Here is a 24,919-nt window from a genome sequence, read left to right on the forward strand (position 1 = left end):
CTCGAACCCGTGTCCCCTGCATTGGCAGGCGGGTTCTTAACCACTGCGCCACCAGGGAAGTCCCCTCTGATTGGCTTTTAATTCCCAAAGGATTGTGATTTGCCATCACATAGGTGTCCCCCCTGCCCTCCCCCAAAGTTCCCAAAATGTTTTAAGTAGTGATATTTCTGTACAGGTGTGTAATTTACCAGGGGTGTCTGCTTTGAAGAGGGCAGTATTTATTTGAATTAGAATTTATTTCCATTTTGTTCATTTTTTCTTTGGTCTCTTTATAGCATAGCTCCTATAAAAAGCATACTATTCAGAGGCCTGATTCTGACCTATAGCAAAAATTAGGCACGGTTTTTTTCCATGAGTCCCTTTCCCCTTTGTTACCAACATGCCTCCCCTCACCCCAAGCAACCTTCTTTTCAATGTTCCCATTGTTAGCCTATCACCTGGTTATCACTTTACCAGCTGATGAGAAAATGTCTGTACTTCTCATGGATCTAGCAGATTTAAGCTCTGTTACTTTGCTCAGGTTCTGATCCTCTAAAGGACCCCATTGGCCATCCTGAGTGGCAGACTCTTTTTATCCCTACTCACTGTACTAAGTGGGCTGAGACCATATTTAGAAATGTTATCTTTGACTATCAGACCCAAATAAAACCAGTATTTTGACTTGGGCTTTACTTTTCTCGTTAAATATTCTAAGATGATACTGCTATCGATTCTTTCTATATAAAAAACATTGTTGGTATCTTTGTTTAAATAGTTTAATCAACTTTAGACAAATACTAAAACATTTCGTAGGAAGTTTATTTGTTGCCATATTCATAGTAGGGCCCAGCTGGGGCAGCTTTGTTTAAGTTTGGATACATGGGTATGATTTATTCATCACAGCCTTTCTTTTTCAGTCTCTGCCATCCTGGACCTTGCCCACCCTGCCCTGCATTTATGACTAAAACATGTGAATGTGGACGGACCAGGTAAAGTTAGAATTGTACTCTGAAGAAGACTTCAGTTTCCACATTAATGGTTTATGTATGAATTTCTAAAATAAAAGATTAGTAGGTAGGTGCAAATAGTATTTATTTACTACCATTAATAAATGGTAGGTGTAAATAGTACTTTTCCATAAATAGTAATTTCCTGTGCTGCCTTAATCCTGCAATCTTATAGGTGATTAAGAAGTTATAAAATAGTGAGATTACCCATTTCAGATGCAATGCCAAGGTGACAGGGACTTTTTTCTTAACCTCTCTAGTGGGTGAAAGAACCAGGAATTGAACCCAGGCCTGCTAAGGTCCAGGAGGCAAGGGCCACTTATCTGTGCCTAGCATAGTATCTGGTGTCTAGGTTTTCAGTGAATATTGTTGAATGAAAGAATAAGTAGCCCCAGAGCCCGCTCTCTTTTCGTTACAATGCAAGTTTTCCTGCTTTATCAGTGCAAGGATCACTGATAGCTGCGGAGGCCCAGTTAAGACCGCAAAATGATTTCTGAACTACAAGACGAGATGGGATAGTGCAGATTTTCAGTGATAAGCATTTTTTAAATGTTTACTGAACTTACAAGGGTAGCAGTGTGGCCTTACAGAGAGTCACATGCAAGGGGCTGTGGGTCAGAAAGCCCAGGTCAGATTTGGGCTCTGCCACTAACTAGTTGTTGACCTGGGCAAGTTGCTTCTTGGTGAGCCTCATTTTTCTTATCGTATGGTAGAAATAATAGTGTCTTCCTCAAGGGGTTGGTGTTAGCTGTGACGCTGAGCACTGGAAACTGATCATCTATGTATGTGACAGTGACTTCTTAAAACAAAATATGTAGTTGAAGTGGGAGTAGGGGGATAGAATAAAACTTTTTGTGGGAGAGTAGACTCCAAGGTCTAAACCATTACCCTGGAAAGAAACCTGAAGATGATTGTCTAAGAGCAGCGGCCTCATATCCTTTTCTAGCGGACAAGTCGGCAAAATCAGGATGTTTATTAGAACAAAGCCAGAATGATCTCCCCATCCTGAATCAAAGTCACATACAGTATGTTCTTAAGTATCATAACTGCCTAAAATGCCAGAGTGCCAGGTCCCAGGAGAATGCCATTGTGCTTTCATTCCAAGAATGTTCATTACAACTACACCTCCCAACCTCCCTACCCACCTCTGTAAGATACTATGGGAGCTCCAGGCTCTTTCCCCTCCTGCATGCTGTTTCAACTCAGAGAAGAAATCACATTGTAACAAATACTTAGGCCCTCAGTTCCTCACTGGCCAGAAAATAGGGGAGAGAAAAAAGGCAGAATAGGAGATAAGGAAAGCAAAAGAGGAAAAAGAAGAAAGAGTGGAGAAGGGAAGAGGAATTGAGGAATAGGGGAGAGAAAAAAGGTGGAATAGGAAATAAGGAAAGCAAAGGAGGAAAAAGAAGAAAGAGTAGAGAAGGGAAGAGGAATTGAGGAAATGATTGGAAGAGGGAAAGAGGAAAAGTAGGGGAAACTGGGCAAAGAGAAAAGGTTTAGTAGGTTTTGGGGGAAGGTTAGTTTAGCTGTCAAATAGGACCTCAATATCCAACATTAGACTAATGCTGTCTTTACATCTATTTTTACAGGCACACAGTTCGCTGTGGTCAGGCCATCTCAGTCCACTGTTCTAACCCTTGTGGGAATGTTTTGAATTGTGGTCGGCACCACTGTGCTGAGCTGTGCCATGGGGGTCCATGCCAGCCTTGTCGGATCATATTAAACCAAGGTAAGTGGTGAGCACACCAACCAGCAGTACTTGGGTACTTTTCTGGAACCTTATTTATGGTTGTCTTGATGACATGGATTTGTCTCAAGCCTGTAGTCACAAAGACTCTATTAGGTCTGGTACCTTGGGTAGAGAGAACTGGAGATACATGAATGATTAGACGGTTTTTTGTTTTTGGGGGGTTTTTCTGCCACACCTTGCAGCATGTGGGATCTTAGTTCCCCTACCAGGGATCGAATCCACGCCCCCTGCAGTGGAAGCACAGAGTCTTTAACCACTGGACCTCCAGGGAACTCCCTAGATGGTTTTCATTATTTTGGTTGCATAATACCAGTATAGGTCATTGTCCTATAGAATTTGGACGGTAGATTTTTTTAATGCTGTTTAAAAGTAACTGCTTGTGAAATTTTTTTGCAGTAATTACTTGAAAAAGACCCAGAAAGGCCAAAGTAATCTTGAAAAGGAACAGTTGAAAGACCTGATTTTAAGACTTACAAAGTTACAGTAATTGTGACATTGTGGTTATTGGTGTAAAGGTAGACTAGTAGATCAATGGAAGACAATAGAGTCCAGAAATAGACCTCAATATATACAGTCAGTTGATTTTCAACCAAGATATTAAGTTAATTCGGTAGAAAAAGGAGTCTTTTTACAAATGGTCCTAGAACAGCTGGATGTATATGTGGGGGAAAAAAGTGACCCCCAACCCCTGTCTCACTCTTTACACAAAAATTAATACTATATGGGTCATGGGCTTAAATGTAAAACCCAGAAACATAGTTTCCAGACGAAACTATAAGAGAATATTTTCATGACTTTGGGATCAGGCAGAGACTTCATAGAGCAGCAAAAATACTAACCGTAAAAGAAAATAATTGATAAATTGAACTTTATCACATTAAGAAAATGAATTGATAAATCACAGATTGTATTCAGAATATTTAAAGTACTCCTACCAAAGAAAAAGAAAAAGATAAAGTACTCCTACAAATCAACCAAAAAAAGACGAACAACTCACACAGTGAGCAAAAGACTTGAACAGGCACTTCACAAAAGAGAATATGTTAATGGTCAATAAACACATGAAAGGTGCTTAACACCTTTAAACACTAGGAAAATGTAAATTAAAACCACAATAAGGGTAGAATAGTATAACCACTTTAGAAAACAGTCCAGGGGAGTTCCCTGGTGGCCTAATGGTTAGGATTCTGGGCTTTCACTGCCATGGCTCATGTTAAATCCCTGGTCGGAGAATTGAGATCCCACAAGCCGTGTGGTGTGGCCAAAAAAGAAAAAGAAAAAGAAAACTGTCCAGTAGTTCCTTTAAAGGTTAAACATAGAATTACCATGTGATCCAGCAATTCAACTCCTTGGCATATACCCAAGAGAAATGAAAATATATGTCCATACAGAACTTGTGAATATATGTTCATAGCAGCATTTTTCGTAATAGTCAAAATGTGTGAACAATACAAATTTCTATCAACTGATGAATGGAATAAATGTGATATGTCCATAAAAAGGAATATTATTCAGCCATGAAAAGGAATGAAGTAATGATACATGCTATGAAGTGAATGAACCTCCAAAACATTATACTAAGTGAAAGAAGTGAGTCTCAAAGGACCACATATTGTGTAGTTCCTCTGTTTTTATGACTGCCTCTAGTCTTCAGGGATCCTGAGCTACTGTGTATTGGTTATATAGTTTTATTTTATTAGATTTTACTTTGGTGTGATGCTATTGATCTGTGCTTGCACTTACAATAAGAAATAACCCTATGAAATGTTTTGTGCTGTGCACTGTAAGGATTTTATGTAGGGAATTGTGCCATGTACTATTCAGTATTCTGTCTATGGGTCCTCTTGGAATAAAGTCTTGTCTGGTCTTAGTTCCAAGAAGTTGTTTTTCCTCAAAGACTATATCTTAGGAAGCTGGTATAACTGACCTAATGTTCATCTTTATAGTGTGTACTTTTTAGCTGTGATTCATTCTCTATCCTTACCATTGTTTTTCTTTTTCTTTTCACATCTTTTAACTTATGTTCTCTAGATATATCTCATGTATCCTTATATGCTGCCTCAAATCCATTTTGAGATAAGGCAGGAGTTAAGTATATATTGGCAGTTTGGTTTTAGCAGTGTAGATTGTAGTGTGGGAGAGTCCCTTTGATTTGGACCATTTTTAGCTCTTGATACATATTGGGCTGAATCACACTTTTTTGTCAGATTTGTATGGATCCCAGTCTCTTCCTTTCTGTTTTTGTGTACGTAGCTGATTTTTCAAACCCAGTTGAAGACTTTTTGTTTGTCCATATTAAATATCTAGCAAAGCATTTTGGCCATCAGTGTAGTTTATTTATCTTCTTGAATTGTAATTCTCCTAAGATCACTTTCAGCGTTATCTGGAGATTTAATAAGCATTCCTTCTGGGTCTTCATTCACGTGTTGGTAAAAATGCTGAGCAGGTTCAGGCTGGCAACAGAGACCCTTCTGCAGACTGTCTTTGGTTCCTTAATACTCTTTCACCAGCAGTGACTCCACCCAACTCTTCTGTCATCAGCTCATATTTCTGTCTCTTGTGCCTAAGCACAGTAGAGTTTTTAGTGTTGTACTCAGATTATTTCCTGATTGATCAGGGGCTCTACTTTTGTTTTTATTGTACAATTTTCTTTTCTTTTCTTTCTTTTTTTTTTGAGATCTACATGCTTAATTTTTTTTAATTAAAGTATAGTTGATTTACAATGTTGTGTTAATTTCTGCTGTACAGCAAAGTAACTCAGTTTTACATATATATACATTCTTTTTCATATTTTCCATTATGGTTTATCTCAGGACATTGAATATAGTTCCCTGTGCTATATAGTAGGACCTTTTGTCCATCCATTCTATATGTAACAGTTTGCATCTACTAACCCCAAACTCCCAGTCCATCCCTCCCCCACCCCCCCTTTCTTGGCAACCACAAGTCTGTTCTCTATGTCTGTGAGTCTGTTTCTGTTTTATAGATAAGTTCATTTGTGTCATATTTTATTTATTTTATTTTAATTTAATTTAATTTTATTTTATTTTTGGCAGCGTTGGGTCTTCATTGCTACGTGCGGGCTTTCTCTAGTTGCGGCGAGCGGGGGCTACTCTTCGTTGCAGTGCTCAGGCTCTAGGCACGCGGGCTTCGGTAGTTGTGGCTCGCAGGCTCTAGAGCGCAGGCTCAGTAGTTGTGGCACACAGGCTTAGTTGCTCCGCGGCATGTGGGATCTTCCCGGACAAGGGCTTGAACCCGTTTCTCCTGCATTGGCAGGTGGATTCTTAGCCACTGCGCCACCAGGGAAGCCCTGTGTCACATTTTAGATTCCACATATAAGTGATATCATATGGTATTTGTCTTTCTGTTTCTGATTTCACTTAGTATGATAATCTCTAGTTGCATCCACGTTGCTGCAAATGACATTATTTTGATCTTTTTTATGGCTGAGTAGTATTTCATTGTATATATGTGCCACATCTTTATCCATTCATCTGTGGATGGACATTTAGTTTGTTTCCATGTCTTAGCTATTTTGAATAGTGCTACTGTGAACATAGGGGGGCGTGTATCTTTTTGAATTATAGTTTTGTCCAGATATTTGCCCAGGAATGGGATTGCTGGATCATATGGTAATTCTATTTTTAGGTTTCTGAGGAACCTCCATACGGTTTCCGTAGTGGCTGTACCAATTTACATTCCCACCAACAGTATAAGAGAGTTCCCTTTTCTCCACACCCTCTCCAGCATTTGTTACTTGCAGACTTTTTGCCTCGAGGTATTTTTTAGTTTGCTGTTTTTTAGTTTGCTTTTTGATTTCCTCGTTGATCCATTGGTTTTTTAGTAGCATGTTGTTTAGTCTTCATGTAATTGGTTTTTTTCTCATTTGTTTTCCCTTGGTTGATTTCTAGTTTCATGCCATTGTGGTCAGAGAAGATGCTTGAAATAGTTTCTATACTCTTAAATTTGTTGAGGTTTGTTTTGTGCCTTAGTATGTGGTCAATCCTACAGAATGTTCCATGTGTACTTGAAAAGAATGTTATTGTCACAGTTTTCTGACCCTTGATTCTTTAGTTCACAGCTATCTTATGTCTCTGAAAAAAAGCCTCTGTTCTATTTGAGCAGAAACTTAGCAAAGAAAAGCCTGCTTGCAGAAGCTCTCAGTTGCTAGGGTTTTTTTTACCAATTTGTTGATTCCACCAATTATCTAAGTTGATGAAAATTAGTCCTTACCAGACTTTGTTACTTACTAGTCAGAAACTTTTTTTTTTTTAGTTTGCTTTAGAAACCAGCTCCTTAAATATAACACATACTTATTGCTGATCTCAAGAAATAAAGTAACCCATTATTTCTTCAACCCATAGAAAAATCTATAGATATTAGACTGGGTTCTCTATGCAGTAAATAAAAGTCTCAAGTTATTTGAAACACTTTTTACTCATTGTCAGTACTCAAACATGATTACTTCAAATTTAACAATAGTAGAATACAAATTAATAAGGATTTTATATTGTGCCTATTTTTAAATTTCTTTTTAGCATCAGAGACTTTTTCCAGGCATTTTATGTGAACCCCAGGATATGAAGTATTAAATCTATGCTGCTTGGTTGAAGTGAGGATGGAATCCAGTTATCAACTCCTCCGTAAATACCACCAGTTTAGCTTCCATCTCCTGCAACATCTCCGCAGGACCCCAGAAAGCCTCACAATCCATGGTTTTCAACCATGGCCTTATGGACCAGAGAGTAGTCTTTTACTTTAAAGGATTGCTTCACTTTAATGCTCATGTTGAGGTGTGCTGCTGGGGCACCATGAGATATGGACAGAGTCTAATAAGGCCTTTTTAATTCTTTTCCTGTGGTGAAGCTCTTAAGTGGGGCTTAGAGCTGCTGTATAAGCCACATTTATTTCTGCATCAGGTCTAATCAACACTAGTGAATAGCATTTTGTGTTTTCTTATAGATTGTTTAGAATATTTTAAGCACCTGTACAGATTACTAATCTTTTGTTTCTGAAATTATGTCCTCAAGTATGCTACTGTGGCAGCACCTCCCGAGACGAGTTATGTGGAACAGACATAGGAAAGTCTGATGGATTTGGGGACTTTGGCTGCTTAAAGATATGTGGCAAGTAAGGTTTGATGTTTTTCTCAGTTAGAATAAAGCTGTATTTTATGCAACAATTATGTAATAGTCTGTTGTTTTTCTTAATAGGGACTTGAAATGTGGGAACCACACGTGTTCACAGGTGTGCCACCCTCAGCCCTGCCAGCCATGCCCACGTCTCCCCCAGCTGGTGCGCTGTTGCCCTTGTGGGCAAACCCCTCTCAGCCAATTGCTAGAACTTGGAAGTAGCGGTCGGAAAACATGCATGGATCCTGTCCCTTCATGTGGAAAAGTGTGCGGCAAGCCTCTGCCTTGTGGTTCCTTAGGTAATTAATAGGCATAAAGTTGTCTTTAAAAATATGAATGTAAATATTTGGCAGCAATGGCTACTTAAACAAAATAGTACATAATTCCAGTTACAATATCAGAGGTTTTTCTAAATATTATGATCAAGTTTGTGTGGGTACTTTTTCTTTGCTCCTCAGATTATACTTCTGAAAACTCACGTTTGCCCAAACGATCTCTCTTTCTAATTCGGGTATTTTATTGCCGACTCAGGACAGTTGTGGTTAGATACTATTTTGTGGGGGAGTGGGCATTGGGGTGTTTATGATTTCTCTTAGCAGCCTACACTAGTATGAATGCCAGGTATCGTTTTACTAATTTAGGGTTCAACAAGTGTTTAGAAGCATTTTCGTATAATAGAAACATCTTAAAATAACTGGGTGAGGTGTTTAAGAACTGAAATTTTAAGTACACTTAAAGTTCATTCATTTGAACCACTCAAGAAATGTCTTTCTCTACAGCTAGGTTTCCCATATAGCTGAGGATAACACCTCCTGAGCATCATTTTGGAGGGAAATTTTTCTAAAATTTACATTCCCTTCTTTCTTTAAACAGAGGATACTGAAGATAATTTCTTTCCCCTTATTTGACCCAGAGTCATCATTTCCCTGAACCTCAGTTATTGTATTATGCTGAATACACTGATTCCCTCTGGGCTTGCTGAGGTTTCTCAGGCGATTTCCCCATAGCAGTGTACAGTTTGAATTGTTTTATTTATTTGTTAAAGCTTTTGGTTGTTTATTTTCTTATGAATGCTTTCAGTATGCCTATGTGCCTACCTTTAGTGACTCTCCCTTTCTTCTGAGTTGTGGCTTCTGATTACTTGGATATAGAAACCAGAAAACGTTTGTTGGGATTAGCTATAAAGTAATAGTCTGAGCTTCTGACAGAGACTTTTTGAGGCAGTCCTTGGGATATGGATGTGTACATTTTTGCAGTGACTTGGCAACTTCTCTCCTGAGTGAGTGTTCAAAGGCTGTGTGTTTAGAAAAATGAAATTGGGCAAGTGAGTCTGAATAAGAGATGTGTTCCTATAACTAACTGTGATAAAGATAGAATCTTTAGGTTTGGTTTGCATTTTTCCAAAAAGAGAGATTTCACATTTCTTCCAGGTACCAGTAGGAGCACCCTACCTAATTCCTTTTCTCAATCTGACTTTAAAATTATGTGTAAAGAAGAAATGCCCTCTTTTCATATTTTAATACATTTCAACCTCATCAGGAAAATCAGTTGTCTGTTGCTTCTCTGTGTCTACTGTGAAAATGTATCTTCAGATAAGCCCTGTGAAATAGAGATCAGATGACTTCCAAATCCAGAAGGATGGTAAAGGTCTTCCCTTTTCAGAAAGCACATGGGTCAGTTTTGTAAGAATTTCATATATAATGACCAGAAATCCTACCCAGAGGCTAAGATAGCTTGTTGGCATTGACAGAAAGAAGAAATGTGAAATAGTTAATACAAAGGGACTTGAGCAAGAGAAGGACAGTAACTGTCAGTATGAACAGACCTGGGGGTGGGACAAGACCAGCTCAAGGGACTCAAGAGTAACTGCTATACCTCAGCAGAGTTTTAATCATGGAGCACTTTTAAGGAACTAAGGTGAGTTGGATTGAGAATCTCAAAGAAAAGCCCATGGCTAGTGGTAACAGTGGCTCTCATGTTTATTCAGACCTGGCTTATCTATAGAAAGCTTGTTAGGTCTTAGTATCTCACCCAGTAGGAAATTTCCGTCCTAGACACATAGCTTTAGTACAAAAGACTAGGTGGAGTTCTGCTTTCAGGATGGTAGCATGAGGAGCAAAACAAGCAAAGCTGGGGAAAACTATAAAAAAGCAACCATTTAAAGTCTCTGGAAATTGTCCTGTGGGCATACATCAAATGAAGAAATTTTTATTGAAGAAAATCTACTAAAACTGAGTAAGAACAGCAAGAGTGTGTGTCATTTGAATCACAACCTACTTTCTCCTTCCCCACCCCTTCCCAGCTCAGCTCAACAAAAGCTCCACTCAGGATTGGTGTGCCCAAGAAATTGGGGCTTCATCTACCCTCAGCTCCCAGTCAAGGGTTACTTGCTAGGAGGAGTGGACCACCAGCTTTTCTCACCCCCCCTCCCCCCAACCCAGCCAACTCCAAGTTGAAAAGGCTAAATTTCTGGTAAGCAGAGCTGACAGGTTGGGGACTCCCTTCCTCCGCACAGCCCACCCATAGATTGGAGGCTCTACTCTAGTCACAACAGGCAGGAGTACTGGGGCATCAGTCACCCTCACCCCAGCTCACTTGTAGGAGAGAGGTTTCACAGTGAGAGAAGAAAGCTAAGAAAACTAGAGGCTGCTATCTCACCCAGCACCCATAGTAGTGACTGAGTGACGGGGTGGGGGGAGAAGCAGTCCATAAGGAAAGAGTTCCAAAATATTCCCCAAAGGAACTGACTTTAATTTGAAAGAGAGTGTGGGGAAGTTCAGGCCTAAGGGCCCTTTAGAAAACAATAGCTCCTCTTAATTAAGAGCAACAGCTAAACTATAGGCCAACTGGTTCACCAGAGAGACCCAGGGAAGGAAATAACTAAGAGGAACCATCCTGGGGTCAGAACAAACCTCACAGATTTGCCTCAAAGATACCTCTGCCCAAATTTTATTGGATCAGACTGCTGAGCAGTTTATGCCCCAGGACATTGTTGAAAATAATAGAGCAATCAGCCAGCAATTAGTGGAGCCTCAGGACTGAGTATAATACCAAATGAGGCAGACAGCTTAACAGAGAGATCAGGGAAAGAGACAGTCAAAGAGAGCCCTGCTAAAACCATTGTCATCCCAGGGTGACCATGCACATGCCCAAGGCTGTGCCATCTAAAGAACACCACCAATGGCTTCATACTATAATAGACATAGACTTCCCTAAAATAGCTTAGCCAAGTCACAAAACAAATAAACAAGTAGACAACAACAACAAAAAACAAGCTGTGGAAAGAGGAAGCAGTATCCAGAGTTGCTGCAAACAATGTATTACCAAAAATGTTCAGTTTCCAACAAAAAACTACAAAGTATGCAAACAGAAAAAAAAACCCCACAGGTAACAGAAACTTTCTGTTTCAGTTTTCTGTGAGAGTGACCAATGTCAAATTTAACAGAGACTTCAAGGTAGCCGTTATGAATATATTCAAAGAACTAAAGGAAACCGTGCCTGAAGAGGTAAAGGAAGGAAGGTATAAAGGCAGTGTTTCATCAAATAGAGAATATCAGTAAAGAGATAGAAATTTTAAAAAAGAACCAAATGGAAAATCTGGAGTTTTCCAGTAATTAAAATTTTAAATTCATTAAAGGGACTCAACAGTAAGTTTGAGCTGGCAGAAGAAAGGATCAATAAATGTGAAGATAGATCTATAGAGATTATATAATTCAAAGAACATAGCGAAAATGAAGTGAATAAAAATGAACAGCACCTCAAGAGAAATGTGGGACACCTTTAAGCACACAAACGTGTAATGGGAACACCAGGAGAGGAGAAAGGAGCAGACAAATATTCAAAGAAATAATGGTGGGAAACTTCAGATTTATTGAAAGACATTAATCTACACATCCAAGAAACTCAGCAAATTCCAGTAGGATAAATTCAAAGAGATCCACGCCTAGGCACATAGTAAAAATGCTGAAAGCCAAAGACAAGGAGAAAATCTTGAAAGCAGCAAGAGAAAAATGACACATTACATACTAGGGAACCACTGTAAGATTCACAGCTGACTCTTCATCAAAAACAGTGGAGAACACTGCATCACAACAGGAAGGCAGTGGGATGACCTATTCAAAGTGCTGAAAGAAAAAAATTACCAACCAAGAATCTTATATCCAGGAAAAGTCTTTCAAAAAAGAGAAAAACAGAGTTCTCTGCTAGCAGATGTACTTTACAGTAAATACTAAAGGGAGGTCTTCAGGCTGATACCAAGTAAACCCAGACGTAAATTTAAATCCACAAGAAAAAGCAAAGAGTAAAGGTAATTACATAATTATAAAAGAAAGTATAAGTGCATATTTCTTCTTGCAACTGACTTAAAAAGTGATTGTATAAAATATGCATATAATTGTATTGTTAGGCCTACAGTATATAGAAATGTATCTGACAATAACAGCACAAAGGAGGTGGGTGGGATCAAAGTTTTACTGGAGTAAGGAAATGATACCAGATGGTAACTCAGATCTGTAGGAACAAATGAAGAAAACCAGTAATGGTAAATAAGATAAATATAACAAGTTATAAATGCATACTTGCTCTCCTTTCTTTTGTCAACTTCTTTAATAGGCATAATATAAAGCAATAATTTGAACATTGTACTGTTGAATTTGTAACACATATAAATGTAATATGTATAACAATACAAGCACAAAAGAGAAGAGAAAATAGAGCTATATGGGTGTAAGGCTTCTGTATCTCACTGGAATTAGGTTGGTACAAATCTGAAATAGATTCTAATAAGATGCATATGATAAGCCCTAGAGCATTAGGAAGATAACTCAAAACATAATGGAACATGCCATTACCAGGAAAAAATGTTACACTGGAAAATATTCACTTAATGCAAAAGAAAGCAATGAAGGAGAATTAAGTTAACAAAAAAGACATGAGATGTAAAGAAAACTAAAAGTAAAATGGCAGACATAAATCCAACTATATCAATACTAACATTACCGTCAGTGAATTAAACAAAAACCAGAGATTGTCAAAATGAATTTTTTAAAAAGATCCAACTATATGCCATCTTTGGGAAACAGACTTTAGAGTCAAAGGTACAGTTAGGCTGAAAGTAAAAGGATGGAAAAAATACATCATGTAAACAGCAGCCATTGAGAAAGACTATGGATGATCCCTGATGGGGTCCTTGAAACAGGACTTGTCCTAAAATCTAGCTTAGCAGAATGACTAGCAGGCCACCTATCACCAAACATTCATAGAGCTTAGATTATGGATGATGGTTTCTGATTACTTATGATCCCCAGGTGATTTTCGGAGTCAAGAGTACTTCAGTAAGTCACCCATGGCTACAATTTTAAGGAGATCCGAGTCTAACCTGGAGACTTGAGGTCTAAATAAAGAGTCAGAAGATCTGTTCTTTGACTTAGGCAGAGCATCTTGTGCTCCAGAGCATCTTGCTGTGACTAATGCTGGGGCCTGTCCTTGCTGGAAAAGGCTCAGCCTGCCAGGTGAAGGGAAGATAGGGGAAGAGGCATTGATAGCATCCTTCTTCCCTTAACTCTGGTGATGGAGTTGCAGGGAACAGAGGTGGAAGACCGTTGTGGCTAGTTAATTTGGGAGTCTGAAAATGAGTAGTTGCAATTTTCATTCCCAGCTCTTTTCATTTTTATTAAAGATTTCATTCATACTTGTGAAAAGCGCTGCCATGAAGGAGACTGTGGACCATGCTCTCGCACATCAGTTATTTCCTGCAGATGCTCTTTCAGAACAAAGGTAAATCCTACAAAATGCTAGAGTTGTTGCCACCAATGCCTTTTACTTATTTGTTTGTTTGTTTGTTTGTTTACTTATGGCTGCATTGGGTCTTCTTTGCTGTGTGCGGGCTTTCTCTAGTTGCGGCGAGCGGGGGCTACTCTTCACTGCGGTGCACGGGCTTCTCGTTGCAGTGGCTTCTCTTGTTGCAGAGCATGGGCTCTAGGCACGTAGGCTTCGGTAGTTGTGACGAGCGGGCTCAGTAGTTGTGGCAAGCGGGCTCTAGAGCTCAGGCTCAGTAGTTGTGGCACATGGGCTTAGTTGCTCCACAGCATGCAGGATCTTCCCTGACCAGGGCTCGAACTTGTGTCCCCTGTATTGGCAGGTGGATTCTTAACCACTGCGCCACTGGGGAAGCACCCAATGCCTTTTAAATTGGTGATTGTGGGAGGGAAGGAATCAAAATAACCTCAGGCTTATTTCTGTTAATACTGTGTATGATTCATTCAATCCAGCCAATGTATACCGATATCTACTATGGACCAGTTGTAGGATAGGTATGAAGGGGTATGGCACGCAAGGCTCAGAGGCCAGTAATAGGCTTAGGGCACATATACAAGTAGCTTGACCAAATACAAGTGTGATAATGCTAGATGCCAGAAGAGAAGAACAATAGCACCGTTGCAAGCAGTTAGCTCACTAAGTTAGAGAGAACACAGTCCACAAGATCGCCCTCACTTCTGACACCCACTGTAGGAGTTCAGACAATTGCTGAATTAGAACAGTCCACGTGACCACCCTCACCTCTGATACCAACTGCAATCCAGTGGTCCCCAAGGCTACCCTCAAGATTTGATTATTCGCTAGAAGAACTCACAGAACTCATTGAAAACTGTTATACTCTTGATTACAATTTACTACAGGGAAAGGATACAGATTAAAATCAACCAAAGGAAGAAGCATGTAGGGCAGAATGCAAGAAAGTACCAAATACGAAGCTTCCAGTTGTCCTCTCCCCATGGAGTTGGAACAGCGTTACTTTCTCAGCACCAGTGTGTGATTGTATGTGTGGAGTATTGCCAACCAAGGAAGCTCACCCACCGGAGAGTGGGTGGTCAGTTTTTATTGGGGCTGCATCATGTAGGCATGGTTGACTGCCCATGTAGCTGATCTCAGCCTCCAGTCCCTCCAAAGTCTACTAACACTGTGTGACCCAAAGCCCATGCCCTAAATCACATCATTGGTCTTTCGGTGTGGCCAGCCTGCACCCTAAATCATATTAGACTGTCTGGTGACCCAAGGCTCCAGGGAAACAATGACACTCCCATTAGGCATGATATTCCAAGATTATCTCCCAGAAGCCAATGGCAAAGGCCAGACCTCTCTTCAGATAGTGTTAATTTTTCACTGTACAACTGTTTTGTCAACCTCTGCTTTCTGCCTGGGACAAACTTCATTGGACTATGTATTATAAAAAGTCATCTTACCATGTTGGAATTAGTGCCCATTTCTATGTCTGTAACCAGAAGAGGCAAGAAGCTTTCCTCTGAAGTCTGTAGGTAATCCAACTTGGGGAACATACTGAATGTTGATCTGTCCTGCTCTCTGATGTACTTCTGGTCATTTCAGTGCATATCGGCACCTGTCCCAGCAGAACACAGGCCTGGGTAGAGACAGAATTCTGAGTAGTTGATTCTGTTTGTTAAATACAGCCCAAGGTCTGGGTAGCAGCTGACTTGCAAATGATTCTGAGGATATTGTCCATAAATTGGGAGCTAGCTTAATAAGTAAGCTTCAGAATTAAAGAAAAAATTGTCAAAGTAGTGCAATTTACATGTGACAAAAGTTGTATGAGGATGTGTGGGGTTTTTTTCTGAATGAAATCACAGAATACATAGGACAGTAAAGGTATTTTGAATGTCAGGTACAGGACCATTTTATGCTTTGTAAATACCAGCTTGAAGACTGTAAGATACTCTGATTTAGTAATCATAAATTTAGTAATGCCTGGAGGTGCTCTTTGTGACCAAGAATTACAAACAGGGTTGGGATACACAACTGTCAGTTTGCTTCTTTCTCCCCAACAATCCCTTTCTCTGTCTCTGTGCTTTTTTGCTTGTCATTCACTCTCTTTCCTCACTTCCCCTAATAGTGGATCCCATGGCAGTGAGTGTATTCTTGAAAAGCTATTTGTAAATTGAATTTTTTTTGCAAATAAAATCTTATTCTAAAATTGCTGGAGGAGCTCACTATCAATATGAATTCTGTTAAACAATTTGACAAAGTGAAAGATCTCTTTGAAACACTGATAATTACCTCATTTTTCAGCCAGATTTTTCCTGAAATATCTTTTGTAATGGAATGGGCTTTTCCATGGAAGTGAGTTTTTTAGATAAATAGAAACTTATTTCTTAAAGCTTCAGAAGTTCTTCTCTTTTAATCACTTTGGAAGGAGTCTGAGAAATGTTTGCTGTATCTTACTACCTATTAACAAAGAACCCTGTATTTAAGTTTTTATTGGTAATTCATATTTAGTATAGGGATTTATGGGAGTTCTGTCTTTCCCTGCAGGTGTACATACCACGCCAGCATGTCATTTCTTTTTCTTTTTCTTTTTTTTTTTCTCAACTCCAAACAGCCTCATGTTGTGGGGTGGCTGGCGCCTGTCAGGGAGAGTCCCTTCCAGTTCCCTGGAATGAATGCGCTCCGGCAGCTAGCTGCTGGGCACTCAGGGAAGGGGCTGCCTCTGGCCAGGGTCGACCCGGCACGAGCACAGACCCCTGGGCTGGCTTCGCCAAAATTGTTACCGAACACAAGTTCATGCGCCTGACGCACAGTGAGGCCAAACGAATAAAACTTCAGGGTTTGGAGCAGAGAAAGGTTTATCGTAGGGCCAAGCAAGGAGAATGGTGGCTTGTGCTCAAAACCCCCAAACTCCCAGCATTTCCTGTGTACAATCCAGTGTTTGTATTAACTGGAGCACTCACTCAAGCAATTTCATGAGTCACTTTTGCTTTGTATCTCTAGAGAGCATATGGGGAATTTTTTCATGTCATAGAACCGAGCCAACTCATTGATTTACCGAAAACATTTTTCTAGCCAAGAAGCTTCAATTTCTTAGACATCTTCACGTCTGTTATCAACTCCAGCAGCTGCCCCCCTTTTTAAGGGTCATTTTCACTGAGAAGAAATGTTTTTATCATTTTGCTTATTTCTGAGTACATAGCAACCTGTCCGTGACATCAAAGCCAAATTCAGATGTAGATGCTGGGCAGCCATCCAGGCTCACTCTCTCCCAAGTGACTGGCCCTTCACACAGCAGCCTCCCCACACATGTTACTCAGGAACATGTATCAGCAGAATTACATGTGATAGACCTTTGAGGCCATTCACACATGATTGAAACCAGGGTAGCAAAACTTTGAATGGCAAAGGACTTCTGTATTCCACTCTGCTACAGTTCAGCTGCATTGCCAGGGATACTCTTGAGTATGTAGAGCTGTTTGTCCCTGCATCAGATGGTACTGATTGTTACATATTTTCAATTCTTATATCTGCTTTTTATGGCTTTTTCTGTCTGTACCCTTGCCAGACAGTTATTTCTCTTTGCTTTGCATACCTTTAGCAGTCAGTCCTTCTTTCATTCAGATTTTATAATACGTAATCTGCTGTGAGTTTAGAGGTCAGACCACAAAGAATGTTATATTTGCATGAAAAGTCATTAGACCTGGGGCCCTGTTGGGAGTAAAGCTTACAGGGACTGGGTAAACGTAGCTCCCGATAGGTGAAGTTGGTGAATAAGCGACTGCCAGAGAAGTACTGGGTATTTGGGATATGCATGTTACATTTAGCATTATGCTGCAGTTGTGTTGTTTCATTTATTCCTAAAGTAGTTACTATTCCCTTTTCTTTCTCCATAGGAGCTTCCATGTACCAGTCTCAAAAGCGAAGGTATGACTGGGAAGGGGCATGAGGTAACTTTCTGGGGGTGAAGGTAATTTTTCACATCTTGACAGGGGGATGGGTTATATGTCAGAATTCAGTGAAGGTACTTTGTGCATTTAACTGTATGTAACTTTTACCTCAAAAGAAAAAAAAAGAACCATAAATTGAATTCTAGTTAATGAAATGCTGTAAAATACAGGGGAAGTGTATTCATGTATGCAGCTTACTTTGAAAAGCATCCAAAATTAAGATAAACTGATAGTTGGATGGAAGAATAGAGAGTTATGAGAAAAAGCAACTACTGGTAGAGTCTAGGTAGTGGGCATATATAGGTGTTCACTATAAACTTGTTTCAACTTTTTTATATGTTTGAAATTTTTCATAATAAAATGTTGGTATGGGAAGGGAAGGAAAATAATATCTAATGAAGCAAACTTTGTAAAAACTGACTCTGATGCTTGATCCCCTTATGGCTTGATGGGACTGTTGGATACCTAGAACAGGGGGACTCAGCCAGCAGCCTTCTTAATGTTTAGGCCTAGAATATTGTTTCTTCCTTTGTCCTTGATCCTGATACTCCACTTTATTATGGTTCTGTCCTTGTTTTACCAACCGTCACATAGTCTTTGTTTAAACCACCTTAAAACTGTTTTGGAAAAGTGATAGAAGATAAACTTATACAAAATAAAAGCTCTTATTCTGGTCAGAAAGAAAGCTGTATTGGTTAAGGTGCTTCTGGCTACAGGTATCAAAAAACCCAAGGAAAAATGACTTTAGCTCTGAGGAGGTTTACTGTCTCTCATAACAGGAAATCTGGAGGCAGAACAAGTCCAAGGTTGGTTAATTACAAACCCAGTGATTCTAGGACTCCAGTCCAGCTTCCTGTGATTTTCTTGGTTTTCCCCTCATGGGTATTAGTTAGCTACAGCAATTTCACGCATTGAGTCATCTCCTAGCAACATCTAAAGAAAAGAAGGAGAGATTCTTCTCTTCCTTCTTGAGAACAAGGAAGACAGTTCTGAAAGACCCTCAGTATGCTTTTTATCACATGTTCCTGCCCAAACCCTTCACTAACAAGGGGAATGGAATTACCATGACAGGCTACACTATTTAGCATTCACTCCTGTAATGGAGGAACACGTGGGTGCCCAGTTTCTGAACAAAATTAAGGCTCTGTTAGCCTGAGGAGGGTGGAGAATGGCTGAGTATCTGCCTCAAATATCTGAATATTTGACATAACCAGAAATATCTTCCTCAAAACCACAGTCAAAATTTTGGTAATTAAAAAATATAATTTGGAAAACTTACTATATTAATACATAATTTTTAATAATTAAAAAATTGATAAAATAATATAACGTAAAAAGTAGAAATACACCCTCACCCCATTTTCCCCTCCTAGTTCCACTCCCCTGATAAAACCACATCATTAGTTTGTTGGGTATGGGTCCAGATCTTTTTCTATATTCATACAGGTGTATACATGTGCTAGTATGGTTTTGTTTTTCTGCTAAACTTAGGTTCTTACTAAACATACTTTCTGGAACTTGTTTTTTTCCCCTCAGTAATATATCAAAGACATTTTTCCATGTCAGTGTGTATAGCTCTCCCTCTTGAGAACATTCTTTATGTGGATATGCCATAGTATAGTTCACCATTGCTCTTTTGTTGGTCATTTAAGTTGTCTCCAATTTTTCCCCATTACAGAGAACGCTGTAACCATCTTGTTACTTTTTTAGCTTACGATGAAAATTTTCAATCATATGTGAAAGTAGAGAGACTAGTATAGTGAATCCCTATGTACCTATCACCAGTCATCAACAGTTATCAGCATTTTGCCCATCTTCTTTCTTCATCCATCCCTCTTCTTCCTATTTTTAATTTTCACTGAAGTACTTTGAAAACAAATCCCAAACGTTATTTCACCCGTAAACACTTCAGCGCCTTCAGCACCTTTATTGAGATAATATTCACAGAACATACAATGAAACATTTTTTTGTTTTGTTTTGTTTTTTCTTTTTTTTAATAAATTTATTTACTTTTTGGCTGCGTTGTGTCTTTGTTGCTGTGCGCGGGCTTTCTCTAGTTGCGGCGAGCGGGGGCTACTCTTTGTTGCGGTGTGCAGGCTTCTCATTGTGGTGGCCTCTCTTTGTTGGAGAGCACAGGCTCTAGGCACACAGGCTGCAGTAGTTGTGGCATGCAGGCTCAGTAGTTGTGGCTCGCGGGCTCTAGAGCGCAGGCTCAGTAGTTCTGGCGCACAGGCTTAGTTGCTCCGTGGCATGTGGGATCTTCCCAGACCAGGGCTCGAACCCGTGTCCCCTGCGTTGGCAGGTGGATTCCCAACCACTGCACCACCAGGGAAGTCCCCAGTGAAGCATTTTAAAGTGTACAATTCAGTGGCATTTAGTACCTTCACAGTGTTGTAAAACCATCACCTCTATCAATTGTAAAATGGGTTCATCATCCCAAAAGGAAACCCTTTGTTTACTAAGTTTTCACTCCCCACTCACCCCTCCCCACCAGCCCTGGCAACCACTAATCTGCTTCCTGTCTCTGTGGATTTAATTATTCTGAGTATTTCATATAAATGAAATCATATAATATGTAACCTTTTGTCTCTGGCTTCTTTCATTTAGCATGTTTTTAAGGTTCATCCACCTTGTAGCACGCATCAGTACTCTTCATTCCTCTTTATGACTGAATAATATTCTGTTGTATATATATACCACAGTTTGTTTATCCATTCATCTGTTGATGGACATTTGGTTTGTCTCCTTCTTTTGACTGTTGCAACCAGTGCTACTATGAACATTTGTACACAAGCTTTTATCTGAGAACCTGTTGTAAATTCTTTTGGTTATGTACCTAGAAATGGAATTGCTGGATTATATGTTGGTTATAGGTAGAATTTTTTTAAAAGAACTGCCACATTGTTTTCTACAGTAGCTACACTATTTTACAGTCCCACCAGTAATGTATGAGGGTTTCATTTTCTCCACATCCTCTCCAACACTTGTTATTTTCTGTTTTTTATTACTACTGTTATTATTATTACTGTTATTGCCATCCTCAGTGGGTATGAAATGATAAATCATTGTGGTTTTGATTTGCATTCCCTAATAACTAATGATGTTGGGCATTTTTTCATGTACTTGGCCATTTGTATATCTTCTTTGGAAAAGTCTATTCCTTTACCATTTTTTAATTGGGTTGTTGTTTTGTTACTGAGTTGAAAGAGTTCTTTATAAATTTTGGATCCTAGACACTTACGAGATAACTGATCTGCAAATATTTTCTCCCATTATGTTGTTGCCTTTTCTTGATGGTGTCCTTTGATGCACAAAAGCTTTTAATTTTGATCAAATTTAATTTATTTTTCTTTTGTTGCTTGTGCTTTTGGTGTCCTAGCTACTTTTGAAAGTGTATCTGTAGGAAGCATTACTTAAAATGGAATTACCACTTAAATTTTTGATAGATACATATGTACTCCAAAAGTTTATTCTCCCATTCACTAAGTGTGTGTGCCTTTTTCTCCACACCTTCACCTGTTCCATACATTAATCAGTCTTCCTATTTCCTTTTCTTCTTGCAGTTTTTTTTTTGTTTTTTTTTTGTTTTTTTTTGGCTGCGTTGGGTCTTTGTTGCTATGCGCGGGCCTTCTCTAGTTGAGGTGAGTGGGGGCTACTCTTCGTTGCAGTGCGCAGGCTTCTCGTTGCGGTGGCTTCTCTTGTTGCGGAGCATGGGCTCTAGGCGCGTGGGCTTCAGTAGTTGTGGCACACAGGCTCAGTAGTTGTGGTGCACGGGCTTAGTCGCTCCGCAGCATGTGGGATCTTCCCGGACCAGGGCTCGAACCCGTGTCCCCTGCATTGGCATGCAGGTTCTTAACCCCTGCACCACCAGGGAAGCCCCCTCGTCTTCCAGTTTTATTGAGATATAATTGACATACAGCACTATATAAGCTTAAAGTGTACAGCATAATAATTTTTTGTTTGTTTTTAACATCTTTATTGGGGTATAATTACTTTACCATGGTTTGTTAGTTTCTGCTGGATAACAAAGTGAATCAGCTCTACATATACATACATCCCCATATGTCCTCCCTCTTGTGTCTCCCTCCCACCCTCCCTATCCCACCCCTCTAGGTGGTCACAAAACACCTGATCTCCCTGTGCTATGCAGCTGCTTCCCACTAGCTATTTTACATTTGGTAGTGTGTATATGTCCATGCCACTCTCTCACTTCGTCCCAGCTTACCCTTCCCCCTCCTCATGTCCTCAAGTCCATTTTCTACGTCTGCGTCTTTATTCCTGTCCCAGCATAATAATTTGACTTACATACATCATGAAATGATTATTACAATAAGTTTAGTGAACATTCATCATCTCATATAGATGGAAAATGAAAGAAATAGAAAAAAAATTTTTGTCTGTGATGAGAACTCTTACTTCACTCTCCTAACAACTTTCATACATAACACACAACAATGTTAATTATATTTATCATGTTGTACATTACATCCCTAATACTTATTTATCTTGTAACTGGAAGTTTGTGCCTTTGACTGCCCTCCTCCAATTCCCCCTCTCCCCACCCCCCGCCTCTGATAACCACAAATATGATGTCTTTTTTATGAGTTTGTTTGTTTTTGAAGTATAGTTGACCTACAACACTATGTTAGTTCCTATTACACAGCATAGTGTTTTTTTCTATACATTTCAAAATGATCACCACAATAAGTCTAGTTACATTATGTCACCATACAAAGATATTATTCAGTTATTGACTATATTCCCCACACTGTGCATTTCATACCCATGAATCATAGGTTTTGCAACTGGAAGTTTGTACCTCTCACCTGTTTCTTTTTTCCCCCCACCCCCCTCTCCTCTGGCAACCACCTGTTTGTTCTCTGTATCTACACTGCTTCTGTTTTGTTTGTTCATTTGTTTTGTTTCTTAGATTCCACATATAAGTGAAATCATACAGTATTTGTCTTTCTCTGTCTGTCTTATTTCTCTTAGCATAATATCCTTTAGGCCCATCCATGTTGTCACAAATGGCAAGATTTCTTTCCTTTTTTTAATGGCTGAGTAATATTCCATTGTATATATTCCACATCTTCTTTATCCATTCATCTATCAGTGGGCACTTGGGTAGTCTTCCTATTTTCTTTTCTATTTTTTGACTGGCAAGTGAAAAGTGATATTTAAGTAGTATGCATTTTCACCATAACTAATTTATTTACATTATTACGTTTGTATTTCTTCAGCCTGTAGTCACACAAATATTTGTTGAATGAATGTTCATATCCTCTGACTTTTTTTTCTTCTTAATTGTTCATAGCAGATGCTACATTTATGTGTGACAAGAGGTGTAACAAGAAACGGTTATGTGGACGGCATAAATGTAACGAGATATGCTGTGTGGTAAGTGGACCTATCGTTAAGCACTATCAGATTGCATTCATCTAGGGGCTGGGCTTCTGGAAGCCTCAGCCATCTAGAATGCAGCCCAGATTTGGAAATCACTGGGAGAGGCCCCTGAGCAGCAGTCAGAATGCTACCCAGAGAGACAGACTGGGTCTTTTTAGGCCTCAGCCAGGTCAAGAAGTCAGCTGATGGCAACATGGAGGAAGGGAAAGAAGAAAGACAGAAGGCCTCAGGCCCCAGAGCTCAAGACCACTGGATGAGCATGTAGTCATCTGCAGGAGACTGTATGCTGTCCCAGCACACAGACTGGCTTGGCCTTAGCAACTCAGGCTTCAAGTTTCATATATTCCATGGGTCAGATCAGTAGGCAAAATGAGTGTGGCTTTTTTTTTTTTCCAGAAGAGGGGCCTCCATTCTTGGATATGCTTTTCTTTTTTTTTTTGGCTGCGTCGGGTTTTAGTTGTGGCACATGGGTTCTTTGTTGAGGCATGCGGGATCTTTTTGTTGCGGCGCGTGGGCTTCTCTCTAGTCGTGGCATGCAGGTTTTCTCTCTCTAGTTGTGGCGCACAGGTTCCAGAGCTTGTGGGCTCTGTAGTTTGCAGCACACGGGCTCTCTAGTTGAGGTGCACGAGCTCAGTAGTTGTGGCACATGGGCTTAGTTGCCCCGCGGCATGTGGGATCTTATTTCCCCGACCAGGGATCGAACCCGCGTCCCCTGCATTGGAAGGAGGATTCTTTACCACTGGACCACCAGGGAAGTCCCGAGTGTGGCATTTTTTAAAGAACAAGTTTCAGTTATCTGAAATATTCACTTCTGTGGAACTAAGTAAAGGAAGCACTACCTGGCAGTGGGTACTGTGTTATCGTGTGTGTGTGTGTAAACAAGGTAACACAGTACCAATAGTTAAGTAGTACATATAAACACACACATATATAATACACAATTGTTATTTTTAGCATTTATGTTGACAGTGTGAAGAGTGATGAAATTGTTCTGTGTATCAAGACTTACTTATAAACCTGTGTTTGAAAGTTTAAAGACTTCCTCTTCTTACTGAATATTTCAAACATATGTAAAAGCAGAGACAAGTATGAGTCCCATATGCCCAACATCTAGCTTCAGTAGTGATCAGGTCATGACTAATCCTGTTTCATTCACATCCCCACCTACTCCCCCTCCTTTGATTATTTTGAAGCTAATTCCAGATATCATGCGATCTATAATTGTGGAGAGCTTCTTTATTAATCTTGTTTATGGAAAATATAAAATGGAGATAATTTTGTAAACATATATAAATCTCTCAGGAATTCCCTGGCAGTCCAGTGGTTAGGATTCTGTGCTTCCACTGCCGGAGGCACAGGTTCGATGTCTGGTCGGGGAACTAAGATCCTGCATGCAATCAATCAATCAATCAATATCTCTCCTCCTAGGATAAGGAGCACAAGTGTCCTTTGATTTGTGGGAGGAAACTCCGCTGTGGCCTTCATAGATGTGAAGAACCTTGTCATCGTGGGAACTGCCAAACATGCTGGCAAGCTAGTGAGTGTCTTCACTGTATACTTTATTATATAGAGTTTTCTAGAAAGTCAGAAATGATATATTCTGAGTGATTGATTTTCTTAGGTTGGTATGGATTACTGAATTAATAAGCCTTAGTATTTCAGATATATTGAGACTTTTTTTTAAAAGAGGGTATTAAATCATTTATTGATTACACGTGATAATGGATGATACACAAGCCTCATTCCCATCTATAACTTTATCTGGTACCATAATTCAGTTTAGATATATTGCATAGGATGTGCCAACAATCATATTAATAACCAGAAAACTCCATAACTTTGCTTGGGTGACTCTTTTAACAGTAAACTCCAGGTCACAACACAGTAACTGTCAGTTCAGCTGAAGACAATGGCTTCTC

The 24,919-nt window shown here is 39.6% G+C and overlaps 1 protein-coding gene across 5 annotated transcripts in view; it reads left to right on the top strand.

The window, feature by feature from the left end:
- NFX1 (nuclear transcription factor, X-box binding 1) overlaps positions 1-24,919 on the top strand; it is a 77,994-nt gene that overhangs the window by 30,136 nt on the left and 22,939 nt on the right. For 3 of the 5 annotated variants that reach the window (XR_009702091.1, XM_061200492.1, XM_061200490.1), the window contains exons 6-13: positions 897-968; positions 2,576-2,715; positions 7,767-7,866; positions 7,950-8,167; positions 13,546-13,643; positions 17,543-17,573; positions 22,912-22,994; positions 24,429-24,537. Coding sequence is in view for 4 of the 5 variants with exons in the window: in XM_061200492.1 (XP_061056475.1) it covers positions 897-968; positions 2,576-2,715; positions 7,767-7,866; positions 7,950-8,167; positions 13,546-13,643; positions 17,543-17,573; positions 22,912-22,994; positions 24,429-24,537 (851 nt within the window). In the remaining variant the exon portion in view is untranslated. The remainder of the gene's footprint in view (positions 1-896; positions 969-2,575; positions 2,716-7,766; positions 7,867-7,949; positions 8,168-13,545; positions 13,644-17,542; positions 17,574-22,911; positions 22,995-24,428; positions 24,538-24,919) is intronic. The other 2 variants (XM_061200493.1, XM_061200491.1) reach the window with 1 other exon arrangement.

This window comes from Eubalaena glacialis, chromosome 9 (assembly GCF_028564815.1).
Source record: "Eubalaena glacialis isolate mEubGla1 chromosome 9, mEubGla1.1.hap2.+ XY, whole genome shotgun sequence".
Lineage (NCBI taxonomy): Eukaryota > Metazoa > Chordata > Mammalia > Artiodactyla > Balaenidae > Eubalaena > Eubalaena glacialis.